We start from the raw sequence: 24,254 nt of genomic DNA, 5'->3' as shown, positions 1-24,254 counted from the left end.
ATGATTTAGTCTTTACTAAGCATTTAGTGCTTAAGATTCTTTAAGAGCAGATAATTTAAAGGGGTGTCTCATTGGGTCCGTATCTAGGTCCGCATTTTAGATAGATTTTAGGGGTCTTTAAGATATTTTAAGGACCTTTAATGGATTTATTTGTTTGTTAGAGTATTTCACAGGCTTCATGAGCCACCAAAATGTTTCCATTTATTGTCTCCATAGCCTTTTAGTGATCTTTAGGGTCTTTACCATGCTTTTAACAGTCTTTGAAGACTTGAAGATATTCGTTTTGAAAAGTCTCTAAGAGTCTATAAACGCTTTTACAACCTTCCAAAAAAGGTTCCGTATGAATCGTCAACGGTTTTGAAGAGCCTGCAAGTGACTTCGGGAATTTCTTATAGGCCTTAATAGCGCTTAATTAGCTTATAACTGAGCCTTTTAGTACCTACGCCAATTTAAGGGCTTTCAAAAACGTTCTTTAGAAATATATTATTCTTTGAAGGATTTTAAGGACTTTAAGGGCTCACAAATGGTTAAAACAGGAATTTTGAATTTTAGTTTAGCACTTAAGATCCTCAAAGGGCTTTTATCAGGTATTTAAAGCTGTTCTGCTGGTTCAAATACGTGTTTTATTGTTCGAAGATTACAAATCAAAATCATACAATCCACATTCTCTTTCCACAAAAATAAAATAAATTGAACTGCGCAAGGCAAGGGAAAACCAAATAAATTTAAAGTTTTGTACATAGTCGGCCCCCTTGAAATATTTAACATAGGTAAGTATTTCAACTAAATATTATTCAAAACTTAACCAATTGTTGTCATTACTAAGTTGCCGCTACAAATGGCATCACAAAAAATATTAATGTACATACAGTCAACAATAAAAAAATGAAACATCAAGCTACTAACACTTGACGGCTCGTTAATTTGTTGGCAACACACACAATCGCACTGATGGTCGTTTTACTTCACCATGTGACGTCTTAATTGTTGCCGCACGCACAACGTTATCTGGACCAGGATGGACTTTCGTGACACGACCCAATTTCCAATGACGTGACGGAGCGTTGTCTTCTTGAAGAAGCACAAGTTGACCAACGGTAAGAGTCGTATCTCCTGGAATTTTTCATTTTTGACGCCTTTGGAGCTCTTGGACATAATCTCGACTCCACTTCTTCCAAAACTGCTGCCGCAACTGCTGAATACGTTGCCAACGAGACAGACGATTGGGCTTTTCTTCGCTTAAATCAAGTTCTGGTAAAGCACGCATGTGGTCACCAATTAAGAAATGACCCGGGGTGAGAAAGTCGAGATCATTAGGATCTGAGCTCATAGGAATTAACGGCCGAGAATTAAGAACACCTTCAATTTCGATAAGTAAAGTGTAAAATTCTATAAATTCCAAATTTGCGTGAGCCACGATTTTGTAAATGTGATTTTTAAAAGATTTTACCGCAGCTTCCCATAGACCACCAAAGTGAGGCGCTTTTGGTGGATTAAAATTTCACTTAACACGATATTGCAAAACTGCATCTGAAATTATTTCTGCGTTCTTTTCACTCTCTAAAAATTTATACAATTCCCGAAGCTCATTGCTTGTACCAACAAAATTGGTCGCATTATCGCAAAATATTTCTGCTGATAATCCTCGTCGCGAAATAAATCTTTTAAAGCAAGCAATAAATGCCTCGGTAGTTAAACTCTCTACCACCTCACAATGAACTGCCTTTGTTAGCATGCAAACAAATACACAACCGTACACCTTACAAGTACGTTTTGAGCGTCTACCACCCTCCTTTATAAGGAATGGCCCAAAATAATCCACCCCCACTTTAGCAAATGGACGATCAATTGCCAATCTACTTTTGGGTAAATCACCCATTTTGTAATTAAAAGGAATTGGTTTATTTGTAAAGCATACTACGCACTGTCTAAGAATTTTTTGAGTTACGCTTCTGCCATGTATCGGCCAATACCGTAGTCTAATTTGCGACAGTGTTGTTTGCACACCACCATGAAGTGCTTTGATGTGCTCATTTCGAATAACTAGGTTTGTGAATGCGTGCGATTTCGGCAATAATATTGGAAATTTTTTCGAGAACGCTAAGTCAGAATGACGTAACCTTCCTCCCACACGCAAAATATCGCCATCCAAAAACGGATTAAGCGATAAAATGGGCGAATTAGAGTTCAAATTTTTGGATTGTTTTAATAACCTAATTTCATCCCCAAAGGATTCTTCTTGTACCATTTTCACAAGCGTCGCTTCTGCTTCATTAATTTCCAATAGTAATAATTTACCTACCACTTTTTTCGATTTATCTCTGCAATTGTTTATAAAACGTTTGCAGAATGCGGTTACTCTTATAAGGGTTTCGAACGTAGAAAATTTATTAAAAATGAAATCTGAGAATTGTTGAAAGTTTATATTTTTGCATGCGACTAAAACCCTTGCTTCCATTGATATCTCATCGGGATAAAATATAGTAGGCGAGTAATTAGGGTCTAGTAAAAAATTAGGACCGCTCCACCATAATTTGCTACTGGACAACTGTTTCGGTAATAATCCACGGGAAATAATATCGGCAGGATTGTCTTGCGTAGGAACATGAACCCAATTATTGATGTTAGATTTAGATTGGATATCTGCAACTCTGTGAGCAACGAAAACCTTCCATCTACTTGGACAACCCTTTATCCAAGACAAAGTGATTGTTGAATCGCAATAATATATAACTCGTGCAAATTCTTTTCGCGATGAATTTAAAACCTTATCAACTAAATCAGTTAGTAGTAGAGCAGCGCATAGTTCTAATTTTGGCAAAGTTAAAGTTTTCAGCGGCGCTACACGTGATTTAGCGCATAGCAGTTGGCATCGTACCGAATTATCTACTAAAATTTCCCTGATATAGATACAGGCACCGTACGCCCTTACACTGGGGTCTGAAAATCCGTGTAATTCTAAACTGGAGGTAGGATCTGTTGCCACGCATCGCGTAATTTTTATTACCCCAATGGTAAGTAATTGACTTGAAATCTCCTCCCAACGATGCTTTAAATTTTGCGAGAGCTCCACATCCCAACCAATGCGTAATTTCCAAATGTCCTGCATAAGCAGCTTTGCCATAACCGTGACTGGACCTACAAGACCTAAGGGATCAAAGATTTGTGAGACGTTAGCTAAAATGAACCGTTTTGTTACGATTGATCTCGTAGAATTCATATGCGCATTATATTGGATCAGGTCTGAAGAAGGAGCCCAACCTACCCCTAATGTTTTTAAAGATTCATCGTGATTAAGGTTCAATATTAAATTTGTGACGTTAGTCATATGAAACCCATTTAAAACGTCTGGATTGTTTGACGCCCATTTGCGTAAATGAAATCCTGCTTCCGAAAGTATATGATTTACCTTATCACGGATAAAGACTAATTCTTGGGGGTTATCCGCCCCTGTGATAAGATCATCCATGTAAAAATCTTCCATGATAATTTTCTGAATTCGCGGTTGATCTTCAATTGCTAGAGCCAATTCTTTTAAACATCGCGTTGCAATAAATGATGCCGGTCGCGTCCCATAAGTTAATGTAAGTAATTCAAATGCCTTTATCGGCTCACTGTGCTCAAAACGATACAAAATTTGTTGAAATTTTGTGTCATCGGGATTAATCAATATCTGCCGATACATCTTGCTGATGTCTGCAGTTACAACGTATTTGTGGAATCGAAATCTAATTAAGATACTAAATAAATCGCTTTGGATTACCGGGCCAGTCATTAAAAGATCATTTTAACGAGACGCCCGTAGACGTTTTTGAAGACGCGTCGAAAACAACCCTTGTTTTCGTGGTTAAACTATCGGCTTTATGGACTGCGTGGTGTGGCAAAAAATAACCAAAACCATTCGCGTTTTCAATGTTCCCATTTCGCGCATATGACCTAATTGCAAATACTCACACAAAAACTTATCGTACTCTAATTTTTCCTCGTTGTGATTTAGTAACCTGCGCTCTAAATTTAGAAAACGTTTTTTAGCAATTTCTAGCGAATGCCCTAACAACTTTGGGTTCGTCGTCCAAGGGAGCGACGCTACAAATCTACCACTGGAATCACGAGTAATTGTTTTTTGAAAATGCGTTTCACATCTTTGTTCTTCGAAGGACCTTATTTGAATATTAGGAACTCTTTCAACTTCCCAAAATGCCGAGATCTTTTCGTTTAACTCTTGCAACGTAGTTAAATTACACGAGGCTAATTTATTTGGCCTAGGAGCTGATATGCTACCTGAAATTATCCAACCGAAAACTGTTTCTTTTAGTATTAATCCTTTTGGCTGTGCGTGAATTATCCCATCTAAAAGTAAACTGTAAAATATTTCCGCCCCTATAAGTAGATCTATTTCACCGCCCATATTGTAATCAGGATCCGCGAGGAAAGTGTTTTGAGGTAAATTTACGTTAATCTTATTGAACAAATTCGTGGGTAAATAACTCCTGATATAATCTAACACATACAAATTTAAATTGATAGAGAAATTGCCATATTTTGACCTAATTTGTGACGTTGTGATATGATTACATTTTGTAAACTTGTTGCAAACGCCTGTTATAGATAGCTCAACTGTATTTGATATTAATCCCAACCTTTTGCACAATTTCGTGGATATAATATTAATTTGAGATCCAGAATCCAGTATTGCACGTGCATCTATAAAAACCCCGTCATTACCTTTGATCTGTAGTAAGCATGTTGATAAAACCACGTTTGAAGGTACATGCGTTAAATTAGATAAATGCAAGGAAGAAGATTCAACGGTTACATTTACAGCCGCTGGCTGGTTACTAGATTGGCCTTCTGAATGTCCTATGTTAGGGTTTATGTGCAAAATGGTATTGTGAGCACCATTGCATTTTTTGCATCGGGAAGATTTACACTCTCTTGATTTGTGACCTACCCTTAAACAGTTTATACATAAATTTCTTTCTTTAACCTTCAAAATACGATTGTTCACAGGTAAATCCAACAAAATTGGACACTGACTGGCAAAATGATCAGCTCTCTTGCAAATGTTACAGTAAATGTTTGTATTGAGAATACAGTTCGCACTATTCGAGAAACGCTTGATATTATGAGAGGCAATTTGTTTATTTGGATGAAAAGTAACTTCATTTGCGTGTATTGTTTCTAAAGTGTGACATTTTTGCAGCAAAAAATCCGTTAGTAATAATTGTAAAGTAGGCAATTCGGAAACCTTACCCTTATCTTCCCATTCCTTACGTGTCGAAAATGGAAATTTTGATGTGATTAAATAAATCAGAAAGTCATCGTAACCTTCTACCGGGCGACCCATTGCTTTTAACGCACGTGTGTGCTGCAAAATGGAATCGAGCATGTTGCGAAAATTATCGTGCGATTCTCTTGTAACTACAGGCAATTCAAAAAGAGCTTTAATGTGATTACTGATAATGACGCGTTTATTTTCATATCTACTTTTTAGTAAATCTTTGGCTTGATCATAATTAGTCTCAGATGTTTCCAAACATTTTATGACGGCTGCTGCTTCGCCAATTACAGCACCTTTTAAATATTGAAATTTTTCAATTGTTGTTAGTGACTTATTCGAATCGATTAGAGAGTGAAAGGAGTCGCGGAAACTTAACCATTCTTCGTATTTTCCCGAGAATGATGTTAAATTAATACGAGGCAAGCGTGCCAATTTGCGTTCGATAGGAGAAGTGTCCGTAATTGTGGACGGATTATCTTTGCCAAATTTTGAAATAACTTTAGTCTTTAAGACGCCGAAAAATGTATCCGTCTCGGACTTTTCTGAAAAAAACTCATCAAACAAATCGTCATGGTCAGCATCGAATATGCTTTCCAAAAATGATTCAAAAGAATCAATAGCTCTTTCGCAAACTTCGAATTGTTTCTGAACCTTATTCTTACAACTGTCAGAATCTGGTTCGTCTAAATAATTTTGCAAAATGGTAAGTTGTTTTTTTAAATAGGAGCGTTTGTTTTTTAATCGCTGCAAATCTTCAATTAGAGTTGCGCTTAGCTCCAAACTTGAAACTGAAAGTTGTTCTTTTTTATTCGGCATGGTAAAGACAGGTACGTGTGATAAGGAAATAATAATGTAAAAAAAGGAATGATCTGACCTTATGTTGATGCGTATTCGATGGTGTTACTGCTAGTGATGAAGTAAACTCTTGCAACTTCCTAATCACTCGTGAAGAATAAGCCTGGGACTTATCGTGCTGTTGGATAGAACTTCTGGTGATAACGAGACGAGGACGAAATGTTTTGTTGGCCGGTATCTTCGTAGTGGCCTTGCGTGACTGCAACACCTGGACGGCTATTTTGATGCGAGGAACTAAACAATATACGAGCAAGAGCTAGAACGAGAAATACACTTCGCGTAATGATTATCCAAATACTTCGCGTAATGATTAACGCTTATTACAATTGTAATAAGTAATACAAATCCGGCTCGTTAGGATCATGTTTTGCTGGTTCAAATACGTGTTTATTGTTCAACGATTACAAATCAAAATCATACAATCCACATTCTCTTTCCACAAAAATAAAATAAATTGAACTGCGCAAGGCAAGGGAAAACCAAATAAATTTAAAGTTTTGTACAAAAGCCTTTAAAAGTCGTCTGTATACGCAAAGAGTCTTATGAACCTCTAGATATTATGCCTTTTACACAAAATCGTCCTGAAACCTTCATTTTCATGCCTACGTTCTGTCAGGAAATTTTAGTTTCCATGACAGAGGCAGAACAGACTACGTTTCCTGCCGCTTGTCACTTTACCGGCCGCATTTATGACATTTCTAATGTCTATAATGACTCATGTCATCACTGACAGATTGACATTAATTATAAGTTTTATATATAATTGAAATCTTATATTAAAATACGATTTCGGGTAAAATTTACTACAAAACTCGTTAGGAAAATGACACATTACTTGACTCGGAAATTAAAGTACTCGGCTCCAAAAGGCCTCGCCCTTCAATATCTCCTCGTCAGTAATGTGTCATTTTCTTGACTTTTATGTAAATAACTATTACTCGGTTTTCAGTGTTTAAAGAGACTGAAAAGTACGAGGCTTCATAAGGCTTTAAGGGAAATAAGAACCAGTTACAGATAGTCTTTAAGTAGTCCAAGAATTTTTGAGAGTCTCTAGGGGCCTTCTATTTTTTAAGTCTTCAATAAACCTTAAAACTAGTAATTTTTCAAGTGTCTTCCAAGGGTTTCCAAGAGCCTTCATGAATATTTCTTTTTTTAAATCCTTCTGATATTACCAATTTTTAAATGCGTTTCATTTTTTTAATTTGGCATGTGGCGTAACAGCAACGATTATTAGGCCCTAATGGAAATGTTTGTGGGCTTACATTGTATGACGTTTACGTTTCCTTAGGTTGCCAGGGACGTAACTCAAACAAGAGTTCTACAATGGGAATATTTTGGGTTTTGCAATAGAGTCGAATTAATTTGGCGAAAGAGTTTAGAATTATTCAATTATCAGTGGGGTACTGTAAAGGGAGACCTTAGGTACGCGTTTGAGAGAACATTTAATGGTTTGTTGTTCTGGTAAGACGGTTGGCACAATAACTCGAAACCTACAAACGGCAATTAACATCATTTGTCATAACGCCAATGCTGTCGGGTACGTGCTGTCGGAGGAGAAGACAAAGGTTGTTCACTTTTGTCGACTCCGTAAGCCCCACTATGACCCCGTTTTGTTTATGAACAATCGTATAATCAGTGTTGTCCAAGAAGTCAAGTTCCTCGGACTTACCTTTGATAGGGGATTACGATGGTCAAAGCATTTGGAGAATGTTGCGGCTACATGTAGAAAATCGCTGAACATTATGAGAGTTCTAGCTCATCATAGGTGGGGAGCTCACCCTAAGACCCTCCTAGATATTTATAAGGCCCTCATCCTGTCAAGGATGGATTATGGATGTGCAGCGTACTCTACATGTGGCAGTAATACTTTGATTGAGAAACTTGACAAGATTCAGAACCTGGCCATTCGCTACTCTTTGGGAGCATATCCAACAAGTCCGGTAACATCGCTCCACGTCGAGGCAAATATTCCCCCTCTAGCTCTACGCCGGAAACAGATTGTTGCAAACTATTATATAAAAGTAAGGATAGATGATAAACATCCAAATTTTATATCACTTACTGATGCAACTACAATTGCTCGGCTAAATAGATGTAGATCGTTAGGTGTTAGAGCTAGAGAGGTATTAAACTATCTCCAACTGGATAACGTTGACTTTACGAATATGTCATCTATTGCACGACGTGAACTTGTGAAGACGAAAATTTATGAGCGGTGGAGTGAACAGAGGTCGGAGACTGATACGGCTTTGAAGAAGATCAAACAGAGTCTGGATCCGCTATTTTATATCGACGTTGGGCGTTTGAACTTGATCAGGCTGTACAGACTCCGGCTGGGGCATACTGCCCTCACTCATGGATATTTGTTGGCGGGCGAAGAACGGCCACTATGCGAACAATGTGGTGTTATTTTAACACCACATCATATTATTTCTGTCTGTCCGCAGTACACAGATGTACGTGTGCTCTTTAATATCGACCCTGCATGGGAAAATAACTTTAAAAACAAAGAGCAATGTAAAAATACTCTTGCCTTCATCCAAAGAATTGGTATAGCAAATGATCTATGATATTTTTAAATTGTTGGTTTTGTATGTTAATAAATGTAACTAGATCCGTTTCTGTCCCATTGTACTTATATAGTCATCTTTTTCTGTGTAAAAGTATGTATAAAGGCGAATGGCCCTAGAAGCCGAAGCCTCAGGTGGGGTTTTAGTGGGTGAGAGTCCCACACTACTCCGGACTTTTCCATCCGGAGTGTGCATAATGCATTTCCCCACCTGACACAAAAAAAAAAAAAAAAGGCGATAAATTTACGTTTTTAGCATCCCTAATTGTTGTATGTTATAATAATAATAATAATAATAATAATTTTTATTTCATTAGGTTTTCCAATAATTTACAAAAAAGATAAGAAAACAAAACATTTGTATTGTACACTTAATGAAATAAGGATTCAAGCTCAGACAACTGACTCAAAGCCAGAATACTGTTCTTCCGCATGAACCTGATTGTAAAATGTTGCAGTAGAGTTGTGATTTTAAAATAGAGAGATTTTCTTATTATTTACCAAGCAAAATAGGGCGTTTACAAAAGTACAGATACTATGTATGTATCACGGAAGCGTTAGAATACTTTTGGGTTTGATATGTTATGTGCTGACTGTCAATTGTTACACATACTAATCGTCGATCAATAGCCGTTCTCTAATTTTTGATTTTAACGTATGACATGACATAGTGAGATCATTGATATGAAAATGATTTACCCATTTCGCAATGTTGTAGGAGAACGATCGTTTGAAAATTGACTTGTAGTGGCGGGGAATTGTGATAAGATCTTTCCTTCGAATATTTATATTATGGATATCGGTTCTAAATGTTACTTTGTTGGCAAGGTAAGGAGGAGTTTTATACTTTAAGATTTTATAATAAAAGCATGTCATATGTAGAACTCTTCTGTCAAACATTGTCAACCATTGAACTATTATTCGTTTATGGGATATATGCCTTCCTCGTCGCACACCAAACATCAAACGTAAGCAGGAGTTTTGAACCTTCTGCAGTCTTTTAATGTCAAACACGGTTAAGCAAGGAGCATATAATACATCACCGTAATTAAGATGCGATAGTACTAGTGACTCACATAAAATTTTCTTGAGGTTTTGTCCAAGAATGTGACGATGTCAGTAAATTAGCTTGAGAGCACTGTAACTCTTTTGCAGCATATGGGTTACGTAACTCGTGAATCTAAGTTTGTGATCTATAATGATACCCAAACTGTTTACTTTATCGGTAAAAGTTAACCTAGCACCACCCAATATTAACTGCAAATTATTCATAGCGTTAGTCCTATTGCGCTCGGAACCAAATACTATGGCCATTGATTTTTTAGGGTTTATTTGAAGGCCGTGATCATTTGATATTGAAAGCAAACTTTCCAGATCTTCATTAATAAATGTGTTTACATCTGCCATTTGATTAGGAGAAAAAGAAGTCAGTAGTTGCGTGTCGTCAGCAAAAAAGTGACTTTTGCAAAAACGAATTACCTTATGAAACTGGGAGGTATAAACTGTGTAAAGCAGCGGCCCTAATATAGATCCTTGTGGAACTCCTCTAGTAAGTGCCAGGGATTGTGATGTTTTTCCGTCTATAAATACCCTTTGACTTCTATCTGATGTAAATGATTCTAGAAGCAGCCGATCCTTTTGGCTAAACCCGATGTAGTGTAATATTGCAACTAAGAGAGGATGACTAATCATGTCGAAGGCCTTGGAATAGTCAAGCAAAATTAAAACTGAAATCTTATTTTGGTCTACAGCAGCCATAATGTCATCAGTAATATCAGCTAGGGTTGTAATACAGCTGTATCCTTTTCTAAACCCCGATTGAGTTGGGAGTATAATCTCCTGCTTATCAAGATATGCTCTTATTTGCAATTCCATTATCTTTTCCAAAACTTTCGACATGACCGGCAAGATACTAATACACCGTAGATGGCTATATTCTGTCGGCGAATTGATTTTTGGCAAGGGAATAACTTTTGCTTGTTTCCATTCACGAGGAAAGTATGAATTTTGCAAACATTCATTAACTATATGTGTTATATATTTGATAATATAAGGACAGCAATATAAAACAAGATCTATATTTAAACCGTCGGTACCAAATGCTTTTGTTTTTATTTTGTATACAATACTAGTGACTTCCATCTCAGTAACCAGGTTGAAAGAAAAACTATCATTTACAGAACACGTGACATTATAGTAGTTAATGAGATTTTGTTGAGCTCCGGATATTTGTATTGTGGATCCTACAAAATAAGAATTCATTAAGTTAGGGTCCTTAAGTTTAGTGGGAATAGTACGACGTGTCTTGCTAGTATTTAGTTTTTTCAATTCCGCCCACTTCTCCTTAACTGTACTATTCTCTAACTTATGTTTAAGGTAGGCTCTCCTTTCATTTCTGATGGCATTTGTAGTGAAATTTCTTAATTGCTTATAGTACTCCCATTTCCCCGATGTTTTACATTTTTTGTAACTATTAAACGCTTTATCCCTTAGTTTCTGCATCAATTTAATATTTGGTGTGATCCAGGGTGAAATTTTGGTACAACCCTGCCGTCTTTTTAAAGGTGCATGATAATTAAACCAGGAGAGAATTTGTTGATTTAAAAGTGAAACTTTATCGTCAATATTTTGAATCACAAAAATTGAATCTAATTGTAATTTAGCGTCCTCCATATGTTTTTGAAATTGTTGTTTGTCAATATTGTGAAGCTGACGAAATGAAACAATATTGGGGGTTTCTGCTACAGGCTGGTCTACCTGTAATTCACAGAAGATTAAAAAATGGTCTGATATGTCGATATCAACAGTTCCAGAATTAACTACAGGATTGTCTAGGTTCAGGAATAACAAATCTATTAAGGTCGCCGAATCGCTAGTAACCCGCGTTGGTACGTTAATAATCTGTTTTAAATTAAAAATTTCATGTATTGCAATTAAATTATCTGCATTTGTATTGAATTTAAATAAGTCAATATTATAATCACCTACACATATAACATTACCTTCTTGTGGATATATATCCGCTAAAGTATCCTCTATGGTTGATAGGAACGATTGCATCTCAGAGTTAGGGGGTCTGTAAATCACACCTAGAACCAATGTCAAATTTGATAAGTATAGCTTAACCCATAAGTGCTCAATACTCTGGGTGACTTGATTAAGTATTAGTGAATAAGGAATATTACCTTTTAGGTAGACACCAAAATCACCACCTCTACTAGTTTGTCTATCTGACCGAATGAATACATAGGTATCGAGATTAATAGCGTCAGTATGAACGTTACCATTTAGCCATGTTTCTGTGACGCCTATTACGTCATACGAAAATGGTAAAATCCTTTCCGAAAAAGTCTGAAAATTATTAAGGAGCGATCTGACATTAATATGCGCAACACTAAATGTCATTATAACAATTTGCGTTGCTCAGAAAAAAAATTGAAAGTTAATTAATAATGCTTTATATTTCAAAGTTTCCATGATATGTGAATCTGTAGTATTGCCTATATTCTCATATTAACAAAAATATCAAACCGATGGGTAACAAATAGAAATTCTCTCTTGATAAGATTATACTTAGGTAGGTATGTATAATAAAATTACAAAAAAGAAAAATACGGAAATTCCAAAAAAAAATTATCTAACAGAATGTGTACAAACAAATATAGTAATTCAAGTGGTTTTAATAATTGAAATGTAGAAACCCCTGCTGCTTGCGTATTTATCAGTACGCGCTTCGACATCAATAACTATAACTAAAACGTAATAAATAAACTGTGTTCATTCTTAAGTAAAAACAAAAAATCACTGTAATGGTATCAAATATTAATAATTAAGAACTGGAAACGAATCCTCACTACTAGAAAGGCACGTTCAATCTAGACCGATATCATCGGCACTTCTAATTGAATGAATCGTGTTTTTTAACTTTAATTTTATGACACCGTCGTATGTCCATACGTTATTAAACCCATATTTATCCACTGCCAATTTATACAACTTCGCGCGATCGCTAGTAAGGTCCTCCCGTAATGTAATTCCCGTACCCTTAAGCAATTTTTAGCGCATTTTTGAAAAAAATACGCTATTATATTCGTCATTGCTGGCAAGCCGGCTGTCCGCGTGAGATCTCCACAACTACAATAGCTAGAGAATTCAAATTTCCACTATAAGCTTTCTGCTATAGTGTAGATGTGCAGGCACTAGTCTATTTTGAGTTAGATTACTTGTGAGATCGATAATTGAAGAAAATAATTTCGATATGGGTTTCGGAGGTACTATAATTTTACCGTTAGATAGCGCTACCAGTATAAAAACTTATTATTTACTTTGTGATTTGTTTTACAAAATGAAGACGTACGGTCAATTGAAATTAAATAAAATTAATTATTTAACGCAGCTCGTGAGATCGACAAATTTTAAACTTCGTCTAATAAAATCAACTGACCTGCATTACCAAAAATGCCTTTAAATCATGCATATGCTGATTTCAACTTGTTTTTATTAAGTACAGTAGCGCCTTAGTTTTAATAAACTCATGAATTTGATGATGACGGGACGTGGTTTATTGTTAATTTTCTTGCCAATGCGTGGACAGCGCTCAATTTCGTTCGGCATAAGGACAATGGACATTCTATCTTTTGTAACAGAATAGAAACTTCATCTTCAACATTCTCACCTGAAGTTTCGGGAATACCAAAAACGCGAGATATATAATATCCTTCTCGAATAACTAGCTTTATAATTCGTCCAATTCAGTAGCTAGCTTTACATTTCCTTTCTCAGATTATTCAAACGGCCCTCCGTTTGTATTTTTGAAAATCCTCCAACTTTTTCCTCAAATGGACATTGCAACTTTAGCGGCCAATTTGTCCATAAAATCCCGGTCTCTAGCAACGCTGTAAATCGATTCTTTTATAAATTGTGCTGATCATATAATAATAATAATTAATATAATAATAAATAAAATAATAAATAATTGATTTCCACACGTTATACATGTAAACAACAGCACTCCCTCACAACCAGGTACACAACATACTGTAATATCTGCCACCTCTAACTCAAACACACACACAATACAACTTATCCTCGGGAACAAACTCAGTACAATAAAGTGAATACCACATATAACTACATTCAGAGAATGTCAACCTCTGAAAGAAACCCACATAAACGACCCATTAGTATTCCACCCAAAGCAAAAAGCCTAAGCACTTTAGACCACAACATGAACACACCATACATACTGTATATCTCCACCTTAACTCAACCAAACCACACAACACCAACTTCACTACCAAAACAAACGCAAATAAAATACAAGTAACCCGCCAACATGCACTAAACAAAAAGACGCCCTCACCCCAATATAAGTTAACACGGCTAGCACAGCTAAAAAGAGCACAATACTTTCTCTCCTCTCAGGAGAGAACACATACCTCGTTAAATCATCAACCCCACTCGTAACTCAAGCGGCAAACGCAGCACCTTACAGCACAAGACTGCACAAAAATACCGTAATGTCTCCATCCAAATAATGCCGAGCAACAACAACAAACACTAACCCAGACAAGAAACACCAAAATAAGACAAAGTGATACCCGCTAACTTGCACGACAAAACTAGGGTCCAACGCATAAAGTTACCTGTCCTAACACTCAGCAGTTAAAAAAGACGCAGATACTCCTATCTTCTTCAGAAACAACCCACTCGTAATTACAACCCAAACTGCAAAAAACTCTGACAGCACTACTAAAGCTCACAAAAATACTGCAATATCTCCACCAAAAAACCCAGCAACCAACAACACAAATACCAACGCTCAAGAAACAAAGAACACCCACAAATACAAGTAACACAGACTTGCACTAGCGAGACAGACAGGTCCCACCCATAAAGTTACACCCACGTCTACCGCAATTAAAAAACACATAACTCCTTCTTCACAGAAACACACCACAATTATCAACCAACCACTCGGATTCAACCGAAACGTGAAAACCTTAACAGAACTACATGCTCACAACATACCTGTCAATACCCCCACCAAAAACCAAGCAACCCACAAACAAATACAACGTCAAGAAACAAAGAAACACCATAATACAAGTAACGCACATGCACTACAAAACAGGTCCACCCAAATAAAGTTACACACCATAGCACACTTAAAAAACACATAACTCTTCTTCACAGAAACAAAACACCACATTGTCACAATCTCACAACCCACTCGTATACCAACCGAAGCGCAAAAACCTTAACAGCAACCACAGGCTCACAAAATACTGCAATAATCTCCCACCAAAAACCCAAACAACCTCACAAATACGTACCTCAAGGAAACAAAGAAACAACCATAAAATACAATTAAAAAACACAAAACTCCTCTTCACATAAACACACCACGTTATCACAACCCTCGTATTCAACCCAAACGCAAAGCCAAAGAAACACTTCACCAATAAACCTACTTTAATAAAATTACAAGGAATTAATAATGAAATATTTTTGTTTTGTTTCTTGCTTTCCTGATAAGCGTTGACTATGTGGCCATTAATACTAGTTGGTAAAGTATGAGATTACATACTATCCGTAGATTTTCCAAATGCGAGTGTGGAATATTTTTTTTTTTTTTTTTTTTTTTTTTTTTTTTTTTTCTTTAGAACCCTAACATACTTCACCAGACACAGACACTAATCGGATTTACTTGTTTTAATCCGTGCGATTAGTACCAGGCCTAGACCTGAGTTTTCTCAACAAGAAACCCGACCATAATAATAAATACTAAGTGATGTTGCTATGCAGTGAATACTTTTATAAAGAAACGCTTCCACATGTAAAGATTAACGTTCAGGGTAGGAATCTGGAAGTATGCCAAAAGATCAGAAACTTAGGATTAGTTATTGATAGCCATTTAAGGTTTAAATCTCACGTTAATCAATGTATTAAAAATGGTTTTCATTACCTACGCCTAATTTATCAAAATAAGGACTTTCTCAATTCAAGCCTTAGGAAAACGTTATGTGAATCTTTGGTCTTATCGCACTTAAATTATTGTGATGTAATATATGGACCCTGTTTAGACCAGAGGGACACACAACGTATTCAACGTCTCCAAAATGCTTGTTTGAGGCTGATATATGGCGTGCCCAGAACTGTTCATAGCATTTCTAATAAACTTATTAGTGCCAATTGGCTTAACATGAGAAATAGACGTGATTTGCACTCTTTATGTGTATATATAATAAAATTATTAAGTCACAATCCCCTCCGTATTTATATTACAAAATAACTTTTAGGACTGATACACATAATCTAAATCTAAGATTTCGTGGATTATTAACAACCCCCAAACATAACACCTCCATGTTAAGACGATCTTTTTCGTACAACATCGCGGTAAGTTGGAACAATATCCCCGCCAAATTAAGAGAATTAGACGGAGTGAGGTTCAAAAAACAACTAAAGTCATATCTTCTGGATAACCAAAATAATAGCCTCTGTTAGCAATGCGTTTCACCGGGATCCAAATTTTATTTTATTTTGTTTTTTTTTATTTTAAATTTTATCTGTGTGTACTTTTTGAAATTTTAGCTATCTACATTATGGTTCTATATTGTTTATTACCCCATTAAAGACTCGCACCTCGACTCGCACACATGTACTGCAAATGTAATATATGTTTGACGTTGCTAAGTTTACTTTTTGTATTTAAACCTAGAGGTTAAGTGGAAGAGCAGCATTCGGTGAACTTCGCCTCTACATATTTATGTACTACAAAGAACTCTTTTCACTGCAATAAAGGCACTATTATTATTATTATTATTTTATCTCCATTTTTTTGTTCCCTAGTGTATTCCATCAAAATATTACGTTAAACACAGTAAATTATAATCAGAATAACTTGTTTGTCGGAGCAGCGCGCACTTGATCTACTCACAACGAGCGTACGACATCGATGTTGTTCTTAAGAAATGAATATGTAACTTGTAAGGGAAGCGCTTGGAGTGATGGGGGGGGGGAGGGGGGGGGGAGTTAAAAGCTTTCATTGTAGAGTAAAATAAAAATGGTATGGCTTTAATTACAAGGGTGTATACGTAATGCGAAATAGAAGTTCGTATCTACAGCGAACTGCGTTAATAGATTTTCTGCAAATTATCATTATGTCCGTGCTTTTTTCCGTTACACAAATGTATAGGTAAATCTGAATTATCTGGCTCAAATAGAAACTTCGTGGAAAAATTGAGAGTGACAAGACACAGAATCTGCTTGAAAGAATATTGAGTGATTAGGGGTAAGTTCGTTGTAGCGTTGCTGGGAAATTGTCACTTGTATAATATACCACTTGAATTATTTTTTCGAGTTCACGAATATTCGTGAGCAAGAAAATTTCACACCATATTGAATCTCATCTTATTATTTGAAAATATGTGTTCTTCGTTTGGAAGTAGGTCAAGATAACCTTTGGATTCCAATTAGAAAAGGTGCAATATGAGTGACGCCGGTTAAGTAGACAAGTGCATTTTAGAAGCATTTGTTAATTATATTGAGTGTGACAATTGGAATACTTCACTACAAGACAAATTCTTTTCAGTTAAGACTAATTAATTAAGTTAGAGATATAATATTTCCCAATAGTCTTTAAACGTTCTTGTGGTCTGATATGCGAACTGCTAACGAGATCTTTAATTCTTCAATTTACATTTTGTTGATGGTGTCCAATGATATCTGACTTTTCGGGGCTTTTTAATTGTCAATGAAGACAGTCTTTTCCATACCGCATTTACCTATTTCATTACAGTACCTAAAAGAAGACACGGAGAGAATAATGGCCACATTGCTCACTTTCTGAGAGATTGTGGACAAAGCGGGGAGTACCTACACCTTTTTCATGGAGTGCTCGAAAAAGAAATAAAAAAAAGATGTATGTAGGTATCAGTTTATTATTTCTATGATGCGGCTGTGGCGTTTCTATTAATGATCTCCTGGCAGCATTTCATGACCTGAAACGCCTTGTCACAGAGGTCCAAATTATTGTTTTGAGCTTGAGCGCAGGCCGCTACTTGTTCTATGGTAATGTTGGACCCATACTGTTTAAATAGAGCATCGACGTCAATTTTACCATCAGGTTTCATAAATCCCAACTTTTGGGTTACACATTTGATAAAGCATTTAAAACAAGCAGACGGAAAAATTGTTCGTTTCTCGATCCAGGCGGCGACTTCATTTGGGTCTGCATTTGAGGCACATATGCATTGGGTCACATACGGCTCTACGTTCCTGTTCCTTTCTTCGAGATTCTGGGTTTGTGTCTCGATCTATTTTAAAGCTATTATGAAGTTCGTTAAAATCTGTACTTACCTTAGAAACCATAAACGCCACAACACATAGCAAAATAGCATGAATTCTGTCCATAATTATTAGACCTTAACGGATGAAGGTGGTCTGGTACTGCGCCTCCGTTTGAATGCGAGGGCAAGAATAGGGCAAGATAAACTTTGCGGAACAAATAATTGCCATGGTTGATGAGAAAAAATAAAGGTGAACGTCTGATTTTCGAATATGTTTTGACGGGTCAAACAGAGACTAAGATAAAAAATCCCCTTATCACCCTTCCTTATTTAATTGAACTACAAAAAGGACTCTAAACCCTCCCCATTCTGGTCTTTTATTTAAAAATCAGGCGGCTAGAGCAAATCTAGGGAATGCAATCCCGCAGCAAAATCTCAATCCCGGTATTTGCGGGTGTACGTTGACCCTAGTTCAATTTGCCTCATTTATTTATTTTTTCAGTCCTATCATCGCAAATATAAAACTAAAACTAATATTTAGATCTGGTGTAGTTTATTCAGGAACATTCTTTGAAATCCTGCAAATTTTCGAGATTTCCATGAAGAAGATACCTTCCAACATTTCTTTACTAACTTTTTTCAAAGCTTTTTGTAAAATTTTAAAACCGTTTCCAGATTTTTTTAAAAACATTATTTAATTGTCCGTGGACCTGGATCTTTTATTTTTCAAAAAGAAGTATCCAACACCTTTCCTAAATAGGGAGATATCCAACCGCAAAAAGAGGAAACGCCCATCTATACCAACATACTTTGTGATGTTAATTACCAAATTTTTCAAAAAATGAGGGGGTACTGTAAAGGGAGAAGTTAGGTACGCGTTTGAGTCGTAAAACATCCTTTACATGGGTTATAATTTTATATTTCCATGCCCATTCCGGTACTTATTGAACGGTAATTAGCAGAAAAGTGGTCGTCGTGCTGCAAAAAATTATTAATCCAAATTTAAAGGAAATTTTGAAGAATTTTAAGATAGAATCAGTAGATGTAGAAACCAGAAAAAAGATTTTAAATTATAAAACCAGAAAAAAGAAGAAAAGATATACAAATGCCCATGGGGAATAAAGTTAGAAGTAGGGGAGTATTTTTTTTTATCTCATTGGATAGGGTAATTATTTTGTAATGTTTTTTTCTTAACAATTTAAAATTCCATAATACATTCTGCCATTCTTATACCATCTATGTATATAAACCCGTTTAGTTTAGATGTAGTTAGTTTAGTGTTATAGATTTCATTTAAAATAGTCCTTTATTTTCCCGCTAGAGATCGTGCAGATGTTACCGGAGGTAAAATTTGTTGTGTGCGCACTACTACCACAACCATTCCCTGTACGGAACAGATTCAATCATTTACTTGTACAGAAGAATACACGCCATACTGTTTCTTCGTCTGCGTCGTGTCATAAAAGGCTTTTAATGGCTGTATAATATTTTGGTGACGTTTTTCTGTTTTGATTTGCTTTCCACGTTTCACTGTTGCGTTTTTCGGTATATTTTTAGTTTCTATGGCCGTTCACGGTACGTACCAACAATTGTGTATTCACTTCGACCTTGAATAATCATTTTTAGGCTTTTTTACTAAATGTTTTATTTTTTCCCTCATTATTACTTATCTGATTATTGCTATCTACATCGATATCCTTTGTGGAAACCGTATACCTTTGGCTTTCCATTATTGCACAAGGAAGTTCCATTGGAAAATTTACGCCATTAGCAAATTTTTGAAAAAAGGAGGGGGTACTGTAAAGGGAGAAGTTAGGCACGCGGTTGTGACAAAACTATCTTATCAATTCTCCCTTAAATGGGTTATAATTTTATATTCCCTGGCCCATTCCGGTTCTTATCGAACGGTAATTGGTAGAAAAGTGGTCATCGTGTTGCAAAAAGTTATTAATCCAAATTGAAAGGAATTCAGGAACCGTCAACGCGGTCCACGAAGATTAACTTCTGTTCCGTTAATATATGAAGAATGCATATGATCAATGAGAACATGATATGAAGAAAAAAAGTGGAAGAATTTTAAGAAAATCAGTTGAAGGAAATCAATGTAGAAACGAGAAGGAAGATTTTAAATTACAAAAGCAGAAAAAAATGTCATACAAATGCCCATGGGAGATAATACAGTTGGAAGTAGGAGAGTGTATATAGTGCACTTTTTATTTCATTGGGTAGGGTAATTATTTTGTAACGTTATTTTCTTAACAATTTAAAATTCCATAATATATTGTGGCATTCTTACGCCATTTTCTTTATAAACCCGTTTAGTTTAGATGTAGTTAGTTTAGTGATATAGATTTCATTTAAAATAGTTCTTTATTTTCCCGCTAGAGATCGTGCAGATGTTTCCGTGGGTAAAATATTTTGCGTGCGCACTACTACCACAACCATTCCCTGTACAGAACAGATTCGATCGTTTACTTGTATAGAAGAATACACGCCATACTTTTTCTTCATCTGCGTCGTGCCAGAAAAGGGTTGTAATGGCTGCATAATATTTTGGTGACGTTTTTTTCTTGAGTCAACCGATATTTAAAAACCCAGATTTATTTCGAATCTAAGAAACAAAGGACGCTTGTCTGATAAGAAAATAGGCCTGGCAACCCGGCGTTTGCGGATCTGGAGGAGAAGTTATTCTACGTGTGCCCCTGTACCCTCGGAAACTGTTGCCGTTATGCGCGTGCACTTCTCTAATTTATTCAGACTGGGCGCCGCCGTTTCGAAAGGCAGGTGGAGGGAGAGAAGTCCGCTCTGTAACGGAGCGTTCCATTATTTGGCATAATTTCCTAATTATTTTCCTGTTTTTTGTGGGCGTGTGATTACTGAATACGGTCCTGACTGTTTAAATTGCGTGTGAAAACTTAAAGCGCCGTGAAGTCGTGCGATTGACACGTTTATTTCAGATTACAGAAACATTTTGTGAATTTTTCAGTTGCGGTTATTAATCCTGGTACACAGCCTGAGATCTGCTGATTCGACGGGAGTTGATGTCAACGAATTTGATTGGACGGGAAAATTTGTTCTTGGAAAGTAGGTCAAGGTAAAGCTCAAAGGGCAAGATTTGGTTATTGTATTTCCTTTTTACATCCCCAGGGTAAATGACCCCATTTTTTGTGTCGTCTAATTAAATTTCTAAGGTCGTACAAGGTCAATGCCTCCATTTTTGTTGGCGTCCACGACCAAAGACCTCCTTTTGTGGTGTCAAATTAAGTTTTTCAAGGTCGTCCAAGGCCATAGACCCAATTTTTTGTAGTATCAGCTTATATTTCCAAAATCATCCATGGTCAATGGTCTAATTTCTTTGTTGTGTCAAATTTTATTTTCTAGGACCGCCAATTTTTGTGAGTCAAATTGTCAAGGTTTTCGTGCCGTTATATTTTGTATTTTTACTTTCTTCATGGGTGTTTTCCCTTAGGGTTCAGCTCGTACAACGTTTCGGAAAAAAATTCGTACGAGCGTCCAGATTAGATTAAGGGAAAATTATTCGGGTCATCCGTAGAGCTTGATCGAGCGTTCCTCAAAAATGCTCGCAAGCATTGGGTTGTTTTTCAATGCGAAACCGCTTGCGAGTTCCGAGCACCCTTCAAAGTGCTCGAGCGGTTTATCTCTAGCGGGAAAAACGCTCAAGAGCGGAAAAAGGGCTCGTGAGCGGAAAAAGAACTTGCGAGCGGAAAAAAACGCTCATGAGCGGAAAAACCGCTCGTATTCAGAAAAAAAAGCACTCGCGCGCCGAGCTCTTTAACTAAACGGTCGAGTATCGAGCACCAAGCAGCCACTCCGAAAAGTGCTCGCGAGCGGAGCGCTCGCAAGCGCTTTTTCCGCTTGGAGCGCTTTTTCGAGCGGAACGTTCGCGAGCAGTACCCAACTCTGGTGATCAGCAGGGAGGGGTGTAACGAATCACTCAGTTTTTATACCGAAATTTATGACCACACCGTATATTTATGGTGTCTACCAGTCTGGCTGGACGCCCGGCATCTGGATGCGATAAAAGTTGGAAGCGCTGGATTACGAACAAGCCGTATTTAATTGTAATTGTCCCCGGGAATAATTAAATTATTTTTGTAGCGTACAATTGTGCATGGAAGGCCATGCAGGTTTACACCGGGACCATTTGCTTGACCTGAGAAAGTCCAAGAGACAATTGTGAGAAATTTCATCTCGCCCATTTGTGAGTATAATTAAACTTTGCTAATTAAATGAGTTGCAGTGAACGACATCCGATTAAGTTGTGAGTGGACCCCAAAGAAGCGCTCTTAATTAATTTTAAGACCAATTACAAAAAACGCCAGCCGGCCGCGCAATTAAATAAAGAAGTCGATCCCTCCATGAAATGGTCGTATTTTGTTAAATGAAAAGTTGTTGATTGGTGAAGATTTTTTGCCTTTTGCATTTTCCCAAGTTACTCGTGCATTGAAAATTACTTTTCTTTTATACCGTATTGTTTATTTTGCGGGTAAGCGTTTGCTATCTTTCTTTCGCTAATTATTAGGGGGGGGGGGATGTATTGTTTTGCTTTTCCTATATTTGATTTCCCGTAGCTATCGCTAAATAATTTGTGCTTTGTCGCTTATGTTCCTGATAGAGAAATTGCTGTTTTGCGTGTGCCGCCGACCTTAACCGGGAGCAAGGTCGCCTCCCTTGGTGGCGCTCAAGTTTACTGTCCCGTTCCGCTGGTACCTGCAGCTGGCGCCGATTTTAGTCCTGAATATGTCAGTCCTTTTTGAATCGTGTCAATTACCATTTGGAAGTAGGAAACGAGGAGTGAGTTATGTTTTCAAATTATTTAATTTCGACATTTGACACGTGACAATGTGGCACAAAGGACGCGACACAGAAGGACTTAAAAATGAAAGTTTCATATCTTACCTTCCTAAAACCGAAGCCAAAATTTTTCAAAAATTATCACTTTTTGATGGTATCTTATTCTTTGGGTCCTGAGGGTTTCAAAAATACCCCCATCGCCTTATTAAAATAGACGGTTTTCTCCGTACGGCACGAATTTTGTTTTTTGAAATTTGCATACTTCCACAAAAAATTAATAATTACGCTAATATTTAAGATATTTGGGCGGTTGACCGGAATTAGAAAGAGGAGACATGAGACTATCGTGTGACACTTTATGCGCTATGAAAAAATGTAAAGTGTGTCTACAAAACGGCACCAAAGTGAAAATGTAAAAACTAACCGAAATGGTCAGAAAAGGGGCACTTTTTGATAAAATTATGTAGGCTTTTCATTACTAAATGATTACTTTACATAACAACCCTTTAATAGATGCTTCCAATCTTGAGGGTAGAGTCGCAAATGCGTTAAATCTGAATCGATATGAAACCTACGATTTTTGCAAAAGTTGTGACAAAAATTTAGAAATTCTGTTTACGTTTAATGAGAGAACTGAATGGAAAGTCTATCTCAAAGATCCCATTCGGTAAGCAAAAAGCCCTTAGAATTTTTTGGAGGTAACTGTAGCGATCCACCTCAATTCTCCTTCAAATGCAATCTTTTTTTAAATAATTGCGACTGCTGCCATTTTTAGTCTAATATTATATATCAAACGCGCTCGTTTGGCCTACTGACTCCAAGTGGGTGGTCCATTGTGAGCTATAAATTGTAGTATTATCTGTGTTGAAGATAACACAAACGTCAGCAATCCATTAAATGACACAGCAACTGTTTCAAAGCCGTCGTATTCGTAAATTATTAGTTCTCGCTCTACTATCCACTTACCATAATCCTCCTCGTAGATGATGGCCACCTTGGTCCAATTAAGAAAGCTCATAATATCCTGGAACGCCGCGTTCAGTAAGTGCTGGGCCGGATGCAGATTAATTGAAAATTCCCTAACGTCCGTGTCCAAATCTAATCGCGCTTCCAAATGCGGAATGTCCAGTGCGTCGCAGATCGAGTGAATGTGTGCTCCCAAAAGGGGATCGGAGGGACCGAATACGGCTTGCACGCCGAGCTGTACCTGGCTGCAGGCTGAAAACAGAAGAATAAAATCGACTGTAATTCCCGAAAGTTAATGCGATCACGAGAATGGATCGCTGACAGTTTAAAAAGTTGTAATTTGAGCAGTTATAATGCGAAGTTAATGCGCCTCCCAGTGTTCTTTTTATCTAGGTCAACTCGAAGTTGTTTTTCTAAGCTTCGAGGCAATCAAGAGACTTTTTACAATAGACATTCGACGTACATAATTTGCATT

The 24,254-nt window shown here is 36.8% G+C and overlaps 1 protein-coding gene across 1 annotated transcript in view; it reads right to left on the bottom strand.

Annotated features, from left to right (window-relative positions):
* LOC116180686 overlaps positions 1-24,254 on the bottom strand; it is a 122,573-nt gene that overhangs the window by 33,656 nt on the left and 64,663 nt on the right. Inside the window, exons 4-6 of the mRNA XM_031500796.1 lie at positions 23,780-24,031; positions 5,254-5,823; positions 3,008-3,177 (exon numbers count right to left, since the gene is read on the bottom strand). Of these exons, the coding sequence (XP_031356656.1) occupies positions 3,008-3,177; positions 5,254-5,823; positions 23,780-24,031 (992 nt within the window). The remainder of the gene's footprint in view (positions 1-3,007; positions 3,178-5,253; positions 5,824-23,779; positions 24,032-24,254) is intronic.

This window comes from Photinus pyralis, unplaced genomic scaffold (genome assembly GCF_008802855.1).
Source record: "Photinus pyralis isolate 1611_PpyrPB1 unplaced genomic scaffold, Ppyr1.3 Ppyr1.4_LG9, whole genome shotgun sequence".
Taxonomy (NCBI): Eukaryota; Metazoa; Arthropoda; class Insecta; order Coleoptera; family Lampyridae; genus Photinus; species Photinus pyralis.
The sequence above is the reverse complement of the archived record's forward strand: the minus strand, read 5'-3'. Positions and strand labels throughout refer to the sequence as shown.